At 43.6% G+C, this 13,593-nt stretch overlaps 1 protein-coding gene across 13 annotated transcripts in view; it reads right to left on the bottom strand.

Annotated features, from left to right (window-relative positions):
* The window catches only part of RIMBP2 (RIMS binding protein 2), an 81,739-nt gene that overhangs the window by 49,665 nt on the left and 18,481 nt on the right, over window positions 1-13,593 (bottom strand). The window contains exon 1 of one of the 13 annotated variants that reach the window (XM_039560900.1): window positions 5,394-5,539. The exons of 11 other annotated variants lie outside the window; for them this stretch is intronic. In XM_039560900.1, the coding sequence (XP_039416834.1) occupies window positions 5,394-5,489 (96 nt within the window). In that variant the 5' untranslated portion in view covers window positions 5,490-5,539. Of the gene's footprint in view, window positions 1-4,320; window positions 4,343-5,393; window positions 5,540-13,593 lie in introns of those variants that run through there. One more of the 13 variants, XM_039560901.1, reaches the window with a different exon arrangement.

The raw sequence follows: 13,593 nt of genomic DNA, 5'->3' as shown, positions 1-13,593 counted from the left end.
AACTTGCTATTTTAAGCATACCTTTCTTAAGTCAATTTCAAAACTTTCTGCAGGTAAGATATTCATGTTTTTAATGGTAAACTAACCTTTCCAATGACCAGAAGTTTTTAAACTGTTTATCTAAATTGTCTCCTAAGCCTCACTGCCTGAGCACCAGAAGCAGTGAGGTTTTACAGATTTCTGCCTAATGCCTCCTTGACCAGTATCTAAGCAGGTGTGACATTCCAATCTGACAGAAATTAACCACTGGGTTCAAAATCATCGAGTCAGCTGAACAGGGAATAGCATCATGTGAATAACTTTTTTCTACAGAAAACTGACATTAAGTGTCAGGTTTATAAAACATCCACGCCCAGAAGGCCATTCTGAGCAGCACTGATTTAAACACATCAACTCATCCCACAGGAGCTCCTGCACGCCTGCCCACACCTGGAACTCCAGCCTGCTTGTTAATTTGAGCATGAACCGAGGACAGTGAAAATTAGTTCAGCTTAAGTAAAGACGTGAAGGTATCAGAACATGTCCTCAGCTGTGGGAAGCTCTTCTCCTGACCATCTTGGGGCAGATGCCGAAGGGCAGAACGCTCCCCTGGGGCAGGTGCACCACCCACCCCCACAGGAGGAGCTCAGCAGTCAGCGCTGCTCAGCCCTGCTCAGTCTCCTCTCCGGGGTGCAGGCAAAAGTGGCAATCAGGCTCTGCGAGGTGCCAGACACTTCCGAGGGCTGGCACCAGAAGAATCTCTTAGCTCGCGCTGCATTTTCAGAGGAATTAAACGGATTAAATTAGGTGCATTAAGTCGGTGAATAATTTTATACTCTCCAGAAGCTGCAGGGAGCAGTTCCTCGGGCGTGCAATAAACAGTTGTGTCCCACAGAATGCTGAAGCCCCCCGTGTGTGCCATGGGGTGTCTGCTCTGCACCTCACACGGACACAGCTGCACTGCAGGGCCCTGCCGAGCCGACTGCGGCGTTCACGGATCGATCTGCAGCTGCTGCCGATCAATACTGCTCAGCTGGCTCTAAAGGGGAACAAGCAATAATGGGTTACCAGGTTTTAATAATGTTATCAAAAGGAATTAAGCAGAAACCGAGGGGTGAGGAGGTGAAAGGAGAGGAGGAGTAAGTGATGGCAGTTTAGGCCAGCAACTTTCACACCCTACTTAAATTCTGCAGAGCGCAAAGCGCTTTAGGAGAGATAACACAGTCAGTCCCACCTGAAGAAAATACATTTTCTCATGTTTTTTGCAGGAATGAATACAGCTAGGGCAGTGACTATCCCACTTTCACTGACCCTTCGTTATAAGCCTATTTCTTCTCACTTACATCTCTGTTCAATACAGTTGGAAACTTCTCTCAGCACTCTTTCTCACTAACCAGGACAAAGCCCACCTGTGCTCCCCATCCCACCTGAATCCACAAAGATGAAGAATCACCTGAAACTGTATCAGGAATTACTGGACGACTTCTAGCCTAAGAAATACACAGATGAAATTTCAAGTGGCAGGATTGCCACTTGAAATCCTTGCAATAAGGAGAGAATGTATTTGTATATATCCTCAGTGTGTTTGGAAGTGACAAATAAATGTAAACTTGAAATATTTATACTGCTTGCTCAGAAAAAAAAAGCACTAAGGAACAAAGAATAAGTGAGTGGTTTTGAACCAATAACAGGTGGTAAAAGCTAGAAACTGAGCCAAAGTCTTCTAAATTTTAGCCAAGTGCCCTCACTGGCCTGTGTCTTCTGGAAATGATCCAGGTCATAATTACTGTCAACTCAGAAACTCCAAAAATATTAGTTTCAACGTGTTGCCTTGGGTCACCTGCGAGCAGCGCCGAGCCCTGCAGCTGAGGTGGGAGCCCTGGGGGTGCAGCAGCGAGGCTCAGCCCCTGGCCCACGGAACCCACGGCGCGCGGCACCGGGCAGCGCCCACCGACCCACCCCAGCCAACAGCTGGGTGCTCTCAGCATCCCCCACGGCCAGCTCCTCCAGTGGTGGGTGTTTCCAGAGGCTGCTCCTGCACAAACACACTCTGGTACCTGTTACACCTCTCCTCTCTCACACCTCCCCTCCCTGAGCCTGTGAAACACCCCCTGGCTTTTGCAAAGGATGCTCATCCATCACTGCAGTTGGTGATTTTCTGTCTAATCCACTGACTTCAGTAATTCTTCCCTTAACAAGATCCACCTCAATATTTCCCAGATTAGTTCAGTATAAATCTTCAGCAAAAAAAGACAAAAGTTAATCCCAGCTACCCCAGAACTAAACTCCACTCAACAAGCAATTTGTATATTAAAAAAGAGATTTGAAGTCATGTAGAGCAATGCCCTGGGAGAGAATTAGTTTTCCTCTTAGTAGGTAGGACAGTGCTGTGTTTTGGATTCAGGGTGAGAGTTATATTGATGTTTTAGTTGTTACTAAACAGTCCTTACTCTAAATCAAGGAATCTCCAGTTTCCCAAGCTCTGCCAGCAAGGAGATGCCCAGGAATCTGGGAGGGACCATGGTCACAACAGCTGACCCAAACTGGCCACAGGGATGTTCCACACCACAGAACATCACACTTGGCGTGTAAACTGTGGGGAGCTGGCCAAGATGGGATCCTGGGAAAGCTTTGAAACTTCCAACACATTTTTAGAGAGACCGATGCCTTTTGAAAACCCCATCCCCTCGCACACAATGGCAACCCCTCCTCGTGATTAAATAAACTGAGTATTTTTCCATTTTCTGTCCTGTACTTGGCAGCGAGCACGGAATGCATTAACCACAGGGCAACACTTCTCACTTGAGCTCTCACACCTGCCAGCTCCAAACAGAACCTCCGAGTCAACAGCAAGAAGAGGTCAGCAAACACAGGGCAGCCCTCAGACGTGCCAGCCGTGCTGGCACCAGCCTGGGGACGTGCTGCCAGGGACTCTCTGCTCCTGCCTTCCCCACTCCCAGCCTAATAACTCTTCCAAATTCTAAAGGGGACATGCAAACAGGCACCACTCTATTACTGCCTGGACCTGAGAGGAAATTTTGTTGGATTTCACAATTCATTTTGGAACGTGGCATGACTGGGATTGTTACACTTCCTGACAAGGAAGCAGTACCAGTCCAAAAACAAACCTGTGGAAAGCATTACCATGCACTGTTCCCTCATCCCTCCTAGTTTTTACTGAAATAGCTTTTGACTTCTTAATACAAATTTAATGAGAGTTTTGTCCTTTTTCTCCCTGATGCCCTCTCTCCCTGTTCCCCATTTATTCACTGGATGTAACAATTCTGACAATATAATTGTGCCTAAGAAGCAACATCTCACTGGAGTCAGATGAGGCCTCCCATTTAACCTATGCAAATCAATCCACTGCAGCTGCTAACAGAGACAAGTAGAGTGCAGGTTAAGAACTCATCGAGTCAGTCAGTGCACGACGGTATAAAGGCCAATGCTGACCAAATGGAGCAGACTGAAGTGCAAGTGGAAAGGAAACAGCACTTCATGCTTCCAAATAAGCTTCTTGCCTGTCTCCAGAGGCTTGACATTGGGTTTCAGTGATGACTTGCACAGTCTGTCACCCCCTTTCTCATGATGTTGCTACACAGTGCTCATTAAAATAAAAAAAATCAAGGGCTTGAAGCAATTTAATCAATAGTCTTGCATGAATCCAAGAATTTTACAGATAAATGAATGTGGAAAATTAACTATAAGAAAATAAGCAATAGAAGCTGCTTGTAGAACAATTTCACTTTCCTCCAGAAAAAACCCTGATAATTTTGTCCCAGATTAGCATCAACAAGCTACAGAACAAACAAAACCCAGCCTTTTTCTAATGCATACGGACAGAACTTGCATGGAGCTTGTATTTCTCCTGCTGAAGCTTTTTCACCAAGTTAAACACAAGAAGCATAACCCACACTTACATCTGTCACACACGTGCTGACACCTCAGTCACGCTGGATTCGTGGCAGGACCACAGGCAGCATCATTTGCAAAAAGAATCTGAAATGTCTTGAGCATGTCAGACAAAATTCCAACCAGCAGGGATATTTCCTGCTGGATGTAAGGACTGCTTCAGGCACTCTCAGCTCCAACAGGCATTTTGATTTAAGAAAACAACACTAAGGATGATGTGCAGAGTAAACCCAAGCAGAAAACTGACAGTCCTCCCAAATGTACACCAACAGCAGAGCCCTTGCTGTGCTGGGTTTTGGGGGTGCCCAGAGCCCTGCACAGATTTAAAGGCTCACACACCAGCACACACTTCACAAAACATGAGACTATTCATCAAGAAACAGCTATCAAAAAGTAAATATAAGAGACATTAAAAATAAATTGTGTTACCTTATATATAAGTTGCATCTTTTAAAGTGCAGAAGCGAAGGCATAAATGTGTGATCATAACAGAGCAAAAGTAAAAATTCTCCTATGGATGTGAGGACTGACTAAAAAAATTCCCGGTAGGAGGATGACTTCGGTAGATTTAATACAATCTGACACCACTGTCTGGGTAACAAGGTTCTACATTGCCTGGAGAAAGGCATCTGTTGCCCTGTGTGCTAGTTTGCTCATCCATCAATTATTTTGGTTTAAAAAAATCTTATACACTATTCATTTATTTGTAGCTCTTTTTCACTGAGAATTACTGCTGCCAGTAACCTGGAAGGACTGCATTGGAACATTCTGATCATAATCCCCTGTGATAGTTCTCTGTTTGGATGGTACACGAGCAGAATTCATCCAAGAGCAAGGGAAAACCTGTAGTCTGCAGGTACATAAAAAAAAGAAAATTAAGAATCTTCTGATCTTTTCTCATGTTATTTTGGCCCTGTAAATGACTCACTTCAAAGGTCAGGTTCATGACCTCCAGTTCATTTTTTATTTCTTCCAAGAGCTGGATTTTAAAGGCAAAGCTGACTCATCCTCAATAGTACAACTAAAGAACCTCCCCATGGCCAACAGAGCCGGGCTGAGAGGCACAGCCTGTACAACAAACTGCCTTTAAATCCTTTCTGATCTTATCTTTGCAATTAATCTCCACATAACGCAAGAAAAATAAAGACTGTCCTGCACAATTCTGACCATTAACAACAGAGTACTGGGCAAAGTGGGAGCTGAGGCAGGCAGAGAGAAACGGCTTCCACGAGAGCTGCTGCTGCTCTGCTCCTGCCACCCAGGGCTCCCACACTTCTGTTCTACCTGACACTTCTGGGTGCACACCAGTAAGAGGAAAGTGGGGCCAAGCAGGATGCTGAATGTCCCCTCCCTGTCCCATGAAGGGGACAGATCTGTGCAGCACTGGCTGCCACAGTTACCAATTCCACAGTCAGAAAGCTGCACTTTTAATAAATTACATTTTATTAGTTAGTGGAAAACTATTCTGTACAATGAAAAATAAACAAACAAAATAGTCTTACTTTTTTTAGGTGTTTTACTATTTCCATTTGATCCTTCCTCTCAACTGCCAGGGTGAAGCACATGTTAGCAAGTAGCACAGGAGAGTAGTTGGACATTTCATGATGTTAGCATTAAACCTAAGGAATTCCTATAGAGAGCACTAACAGACACCAGTGTTCTCCACTACCACTCTTAAGGTAAAGGAAGAACTGCTCAGAAACGCTTGCATTTCAAATAAAATCACTTCACAATTGGATTTCCTTTGTTTTAAAAATAGGAGCTTTTCCGTGCAAATTATACTTTGTTCTAACAAAGGAAAACAAATGCAGCTTTACCCCTCTAATCAGCAGGCTGAATTTAGCATAAGAAACACTATATAAAAATAGCACTTCTTAAAAAGCACTGCTAAATAAGGGACACAGGAACTGCAGCAGTTTATTGGCCTTGGAAATCACCAGTGTCTTGGCACCATAGCAACTGGGAGCAGATGTTATGGAGGAAACACAAACAATCCATTCTCGGTGTTATTTTTCACTTCAATAAAACTCTGAAGATAACAAGCTTTGTACAACCAACTCATTTCATTCACACTCTTTTCTTTTTGCCCATTCCTCTGAAGCATTTTCTCCATCAGAGGGCAGATGAAACACCAGGTTCACCTGGACTTCTGAAAGATCCCCCTAGTTCAGGATCACATGGAACCACATTTGATTTGCTGCTGCTCAGACTATGGCCATCACTCAGAGCTGTTCATCACAGTCTCTACCTTATTTTCTTCACCTTATGGCACATAGCATAGACATGACAAGACCTTCTCAACTCTTTTAAACATGAAAATGGGTGAAGTGATAACTTTAGATATATCTAAGTGCAGTGGTTTTATGACAGCATCCACACATGAGTAAATACCAGTAGCCATTCTAGCTGCAGCTTTTTGCAATGAATCACCAAATATGCAAGCTCTCCTCAAGACATTACTTTTTGACTTTATACCTACCACAGCTGAAGGAAGGGTAGTATTAGAAAGTCAATTAATTTGATTTGTGGGCTGAAGAAAAATCAGCATTTCTTCAGGGGCTTTTCTTTCAATTATTTTTACACTCTCTTCACAACACATTAAAATAATCTGTGTATCTGATATACAGAGGGTCTAATTCTCCTTTGCCATGGCAGAGTCCTGCTTCCTTCAGGGACAAATTATACCCAAGGGAAAGAAAAACTATCCACTGCTAAGGGAGAAAGGAATGAGCAACGTCCCTGCTCTTGTGTAAAGGCACAAAGGAAACACGGTGTGGCTTAAACATTAACTCCTTTTGCAAGCTGGTATCAAGCTGGCACGGTCTGAAGGGGATATTCCTCACTGTTCCCTGAAAAAGTATTTTCTTTTCATCTTACCATCATCCTCCATATCTTTTGTTTCAGTTGGTAGTAAATTGCTCTTTTGCCTTGAGACCAGAGGACGAGCTAAAGATCTAAACTCAGTTCTGTGGGTCACACCAAATACTACACCAAACATTTAATAACAACTCAGATGCAGAGCAGGGTTTTAGTGGCTCCTGCACATGTGTGAATTCCCACTCACACTTGGTGATAATTCATTAGAAACACCTCATCCACATTTTCCACTCACTCCAATTTCTCTAGTGGCAGAACAAACGAAAATCATCAGCTAAAACACACGAACAGAGTTGTTCTGATCAGCCCTGGAGCTCATCAGGGACGAGGCTACAACAGAAGCATCCTCTAATCAATTACCTACAGAAGCATTAAGGTGTCCCTTTGCTGATCAGCAGAAGGCAGGCAGAGGATGGATGAGCAGCAGTGGGAGGGGGGATGTCCCTGCAGGTCCCCCTGCCCCCGGGTCCCACAGAGGATGGATGAGCAGCAGTGGGAGGGGGGATGTCCCTGCAGGTCCCCCTGCCCCCGGGTCCCACAGAGGATGGATGAGCAGCAGTGGGAGGGGGGATGTCCCTGCAGGTCCCCCTGCCCCCGGGTCCCTCTGTGCTCCCCTAACGCTGCTCAGCCGGCGCCTCTCCATCTCGTGGAGACACCTCCCAGCCCTGACTAAACTGTCACCATCATCGTGCTGCTCCTTGGAACAGACATTTATTACCCATATTGAAACAGAGGAAGCCATTTCTTGATCTGTTTTACTGATCATTTCATCGCAATTAGTCAGATCAGCTTTCACAAATATTTCTCGAAAAGCTTTCCTTTTTGTCATGCACAAAGAGCAGAGAACAGCAAACAAGATCAACTGTTGTCATGGTAACATCATGCCCCAGCAGGTGAAAAATTCAGTCTCGTGGCACTAAAAAAGGACGAAATGTACTGAACCTAAGCATAACATCAACCACAGCTCAAAAAGCTTAGTGTTTTTTTTCAAAGACTGGCAGATTTTTTAGCAACAAATGTAGAGATGCAAATGTTAAAAACCCCCATGTGAACTCTGGTGACATCAGTAATTATTCAACTGTCTCAGAGAAATTTCATTAGGCAGAAACTTACATTAATATGTTGCATAATTTTGGAAATCTCTATGAAAAGTTTAGCCCAATTTTTAGAAGTTATAACTGACTTGAAAATAGAACACATTTTTTCATTTCAAGACAGACACAAGACAAATATGCTGAATAATTTCAAGGATTAGGTGCCAGAAGCATCATTCAAAAACAGCTCTTCATGCTCCAGAAATTCTGTTTTCAGAACAGATAATATTACAGCCTTCAAGTAAGACTGTACAATCAATTTTTCATCTTCTGTGAAGCTAAGAAACACTAAACAAATTCATGAGTAAAGCAAAGTATTTTGGGCCAGAGCTTTCCCTGCATGGTTTTTTTAAGGAAAGCTGTACGGAACCATGCTCTGATCCCTCTAGGGGGTCCAACCAAAGCTCCCTTAACTCAAACTGTCTCTGAGCAAGTGCCCACCTCAAAACACTTCACTGCCATTCAAACAGGGGGCTCGCTGATTTTGGATTCCTCTGCTGGTTGTAGACATCCCTGAAAGGGTGGGCAAGTAACCAGCAAAGAACTCTTTGGAAAAGTGGTCTTAAATCACAGAGACACAGAATATTCTGAGCTGGAAGGGACCCACAGATGATCTGGCTGACACTGAACAACAATATTAAACCAGAGACAGAGACGCACAAACCACCACGCAAACACACAGGTCTTTCAGAACTACCACAGCTTCTTATTTTACTGTCATGAATCTGTTCTACATCTCTGCAGTTTATAAGGACAATGTTCAAGGCATTTTTGAGGAGAGCAGAACACAAAATACTTGGTGTTAATATAAGAAACAACACAAAATCTAAACAATATACTTGCCACTTCACTTTTTCTTATCTTCTCTTTCCTAGAATCTCATTAATGATGCCAGGTAGATATCTATGTACTATTCTGCTTGGTATGAAATTGAAAGAAAACTAAACCATCAAGGCCCCAGCTCAGGGATGGAAGCAACTGCTTAAGATCAGTAAAACAGTGAAGTGATTTATCTGACCCCCCGAGTATCCTCCCCTTCATTAAACCTGACACGAATCCAGAGTCCTGACTGCTTTCCACGGGGCAGAAAACCATCAGCCAGAGCTCTAAGTCACAATCAGAGTCATTTCTTTACTATTTCCGAGTCTCAGCAAATGCCCGATTTGGCACCGCCAGTCGCTGTGGAATTCGCCTGGGTGCGGCTGACAAGGTGTGCGCTGCCGCCGGTCCCGGAGCATCAGCTCTGCCCCGCTCCAGCTCCACGCGGCAGCGGGGCCGTGGGTGCCCCGCTCACCCCGAGAGCAGCCCTCATCCTCCCTCCTCATCCTCCCTCCTCATCCTCCCTCCTCATCCTCCCTCCTCACCAGCTCGGGCACAGGCACAGCCAGGCTTCCCCCTGCCCTTTCCAGCTGTGCTGCATCACCCTCGGGAACTGGAATTCATCTCCCCTGTGCTGTGACCTTTGAGCAGCGCTGCCCAGGGGCTGTCCTAGGGAGGGTCCGCGCCCGACACCTCCACCAGAGGGGAGGAGGCAAAGCAAGCAAAAGGGGTAACTGGGTAAGGTTTGATTAATATTCTTTATGAAGGAAGGCTGAGCCGTGCTCAGCTTCGTGCTGCCTGAAGTACCTGAGGCAGGGAAGCTTTCTGTGGTCTGTAACATCACTAAATATTTACATTCTGCTTTATTCTTTCGGTAATTAACTGCTGGAGGCTGAACAGGAAGATTTAAGCTCTGCTCGGTCTGTCTCCCGCTATTGCTGCATCCCTGAATTAGACCAGGACATTCAGGGTATTAAGGCATTTATATTCGTCTAAATAACTGAAGCTCAGTCACAGCTGTTTCCAAGGTAAAAACTTGACACATCAGGGAAGCACAGAGTTCATGGTTTTGCTGCTGGCCCATTTTTTAATGAGATGTGTAAAACAGGTAGAGACTGCAAAAGATTTTGCCCTCTGACACTCAAAACAACCTGAGCAGTAAGAAATTCAGTTTCTTTTTGCCTATAAATATCAGCACCACTCATACCCTGAATATGGCTTTCAAAATCTCTTTCTCACTGTCACATTGGATAAAATTCACATTGGTTTATGTCCTCCTCAAAAACATGCACAGTCTTTGTCATGGTTACATTTCCTGGTATTTAACCAAAGTTTTATATTTAAAATATAAACAACCTGAAACCGACTCATAAGTCTGGAGACCATTAGGGCAACCAAGCAGGAAGAGTCTAATCAGAGCACAGAACCCTCTTCTGCACAAAATACCAGCTGATTAACAAATAATTCTGCTGAAGGAGAGAAATGGAAAGGGGAGGAATAATGATGCAAAACACCTTTCATTTGTGAACTGACTGAAAAATAGATCTTGACTTGAATGATACAAAGAGGAGAAATAAACCCCAAACCTAACCAACAACTCTGCACAGTGAAAATAACCCTGCTCAGGGAAATCTCTGCAAACTGTGGGGCAATGTAAACTTTATTACTACTTTATTATTATTATTACTACTACTGGAATAAAGTACTCCACTTTACAAAATTAAGTGCTGAAAATTTCTCCTGCTGAATTAAAGATTAAAAAAAATAATTCCAATGCTAATAACATTTAGCCTTAGGCCTCGTCCTTTCTAATTTTTTCATTTCATAGAAATCAATTGTTGAGGCAGCTGTAAATTTAAAGCTTTGGAAGTTCCCAGGAAAGGCTGTGAGGAGAGGAGAAAAGAAAAGGAAAGGAATACTGAAAAACACCAACCACAAAGAATCTCCTCTATTCTCTATTTCAAATTACTATTTATCAGAACTGAGAAAAAAGATTTTACTTGATTAAAATAAGCCTCATGTGTCATCTTAGTACAGCAACCTCCTGAGCCAGCCACAGACAATATCAGTGTAATTTCTGAGCCCTCCCAACTCGTCAGTTAAAACCAAACCTGTGGTGGAAAATCTATTCATGAAGAAGGAAATGGATCTCTCACAAGGTAATTGCAATTCTCTATGCAAAGCAAAACCTTGGAGAACATTTTAAAACTACAAAAAAATTTCCAGCACTTTAGACATTTGAGACCAGATACTGTCAACTGTGCTTCTACCTATTATGAATTTCATTAACATATATTTTTTGTTCCTATTGAACTAATTTTCAATTAGTGCTTGTTTTTTCTCCTGATGTATTTATTTGTTACAAGGAATGCCAAGAGATCTTCAGTCCTCAAGCAAACTAATTAGTTTTAATAAAGACAGAAGAAATTAGTTTGGGTTAAAAATTAACAGATAACAAATTTAAATGATGCTTCTGCTTCGCAGTGGGCTGAAACAGAAGGTTAATCAAAGGGGAGCATCAGTTTATCTCCCATTATGAATAAAGATTTGGAAATTAGGCAACATTTCTAGGCACGTGAAGAACTGAAAATCAGTGAGAATTTATGTGTTCATATGTTGGCTATCTGAGAACCTCAGGAAAAATAAAAGTAGGCCACAAGATAGCAGGGAATATTCCAAAGAAATGGAGCCTAGCTGCACTGCTGAACACGTTAACTCGGAATTATCAACAATATTCACTGGAGATCCACTCTGCCCCGTGGTTCCCAGGGATCTGTCACCTGAACGCAGCAGCCAGGTGCCCTCTGCATTTCACTCCAGGCTCTGACAGTGGCTGTGAGTGCCTCTGGAAAGTCTGGGAGGGGAGGGATGGGAAAGGAAATGATGCCAAGATTTTTGTCTCCTGGAGATGAAATCTCCCCAGACTGACACTGGGTTGAAATGAAGCTGAGCACCACTGAATCTCTCTGACACAGCTATCACCAAAGTGAAGAATGGAAGTGAAAATTAAAGATAGCCCCAGATGGCTGCACATTTATGAAGTTTTCTAAATCATAAATTTCATATAACCGGTTATTTTTTCCAGCTGTCTGCTAAAGAATGACACCTGCCTGCAAAAAAAGTGATTACCAGGCAGCACCGAGGTACCAGGGATCAGATGTCTTGACAGGTCCCCTGTTCCAGTGACAAAATGTCTGTCATCCTAATGGGCAAAAGAGCACAGAAAAGATTAATATTTCCCCTAAATATCTGAATGCAGAAGATCTAGCTCCAGAACTGCTACTTAAAGCATTTCCATTGCCTGTAGCACTAAACCAACTTCTGTTCTCACAAAAACATTCTGACAGGAAGATACATCTCTGAGAAACACTTCTTAGCACCTCAGAGCAAAGGATCCCTGCAGCCGTGGCGAGCCTTTGGCGAGCTCATTCCTGCCGCAGTGGACACTTCGAGCGGCCGGACCGCGGCTGGGGACACTCTGATGTAAACGTGCAAAGCCAAGGGCTTATGCTCACAAACTGCTCAAGGAAGAGCAGTGGCTAAGCATGGTGCTTTTGATGAAATGTTTTACATCTCAGTGTATATATTCAGTTTTAACTCTCCAACCCTTCACAGGTAAAGGGCTGATCCCAGCTCCTCTCCCTTGAACAGAGGCTCTCACAAACACGTCCTTTATTTCCCTGCATGGGCCTTAAGAATTTGTGAACCTAAACTACCACGAAAACAAGCAAACAGGAAGGGCGAGCTTCATCTGTTCTGTTGACGTGCACGTAAGAAAACTTTTCAGCTGCTAGAAAGAAAAGCTCTCCCAAAGTGCTGATGCGATTTCTCTAATCCACATGCAAAAGAACGGACCCAAGACAGAAGGCAGCCTTGTTTCAACACACAAACCCCAGGTTTGCCCTGCTTTGCTCTTCCACATCACCCTCACGTGTTTCACACTGAGCCCAGGGCAGGGTTTGTCCCACCCCAGCACTTCCAAGTTCCCTTTGCAGCCTGAACACAGCAGTCTGTGATGTCCTGCCTTCCCCCAGAAAAGGGAATTCTGGAGACAGGAATATGGGCATTTCCATACCTGTGCCAAAGTGTATCCACAGCACGTGGGCCCCACTCAGGAAACCCCAAACCAGCTCCAAGGGCAGTAAGACACCTCCTGTAAGCTGCAGGTAAAGCGATATTGTGGAAAGCCAACAACAATTACATTGTAAAATATGTCACAGGCAAAATTGAAACACCAGTCTCTACCTGGAAGATGAAACTCAGATGCTTCCCCTCTCCCTCCACGGGAGACTGTGAAAACTTGGAGTGCAGGGTGTGAATACAGGACCCAGCACCGAATTTATAATTTGCCCCAACAGCAACGAGAGCATTTTGATTCTCTCCTAGATCTGCGTATCCCTCATTAGCAATCCTTTCCCTCCATTAATGTTTTACTGTTGTTCTGTTTTCTGAGCTCCCAGCAAATTAACACTAAATTGAATTCTATAGAGAAAGTTGTTACAGGCTTTCTCCCCCATGCCTGATTTAATCTCATTTTCTTCTCCTTCACTCTATGCTACATTTAATGTGGAAATTATTTCTAAGATTGATTTCTGATGATAATACTTATCACAGTTCAGAGGATTATTCTTCCTGTCTATTTTTGGCCAATTCGCAAAGAAAAGATTTGATCTGGAACAACTTGTGAAGGCCAAAAGTGGTATTTAAACAAAAGATAATTTCTTTTCCCTTCTGCTTCCCCTTCACAGCACTACACCCAGCCTGTGGCAGGAGACACAAAGTCCTCACATATTTCCTCCTTTCACAAATAATACCAGCAAATGGTGGAGAACGGACAGAAGAACTAGAAATAAACCAGTATTATTCACTTGAGTTAGATGTATAATAAATTCTTTTCTTTATGGACAAGCCT

The sequence above is a fragment of the Corvus cornix genome, chromosome 15 (genome assembly GCF_000738735.6).
Source record: "Corvus cornix cornix isolate S_Up_H32 chromosome 15, ASM73873v5, whole genome shotgun sequence".
Taxonomy (NCBI): domain Eukaryota; kingdom Metazoa; phylum Chordata; class Aves; order Passeriformes; family Corvidae; genus Corvus; species Corvus cornix.
Note: the sequence above shows the minus strand (reverse complement) of the source record. Positions and strands in the feature narration are given on the sequence as shown.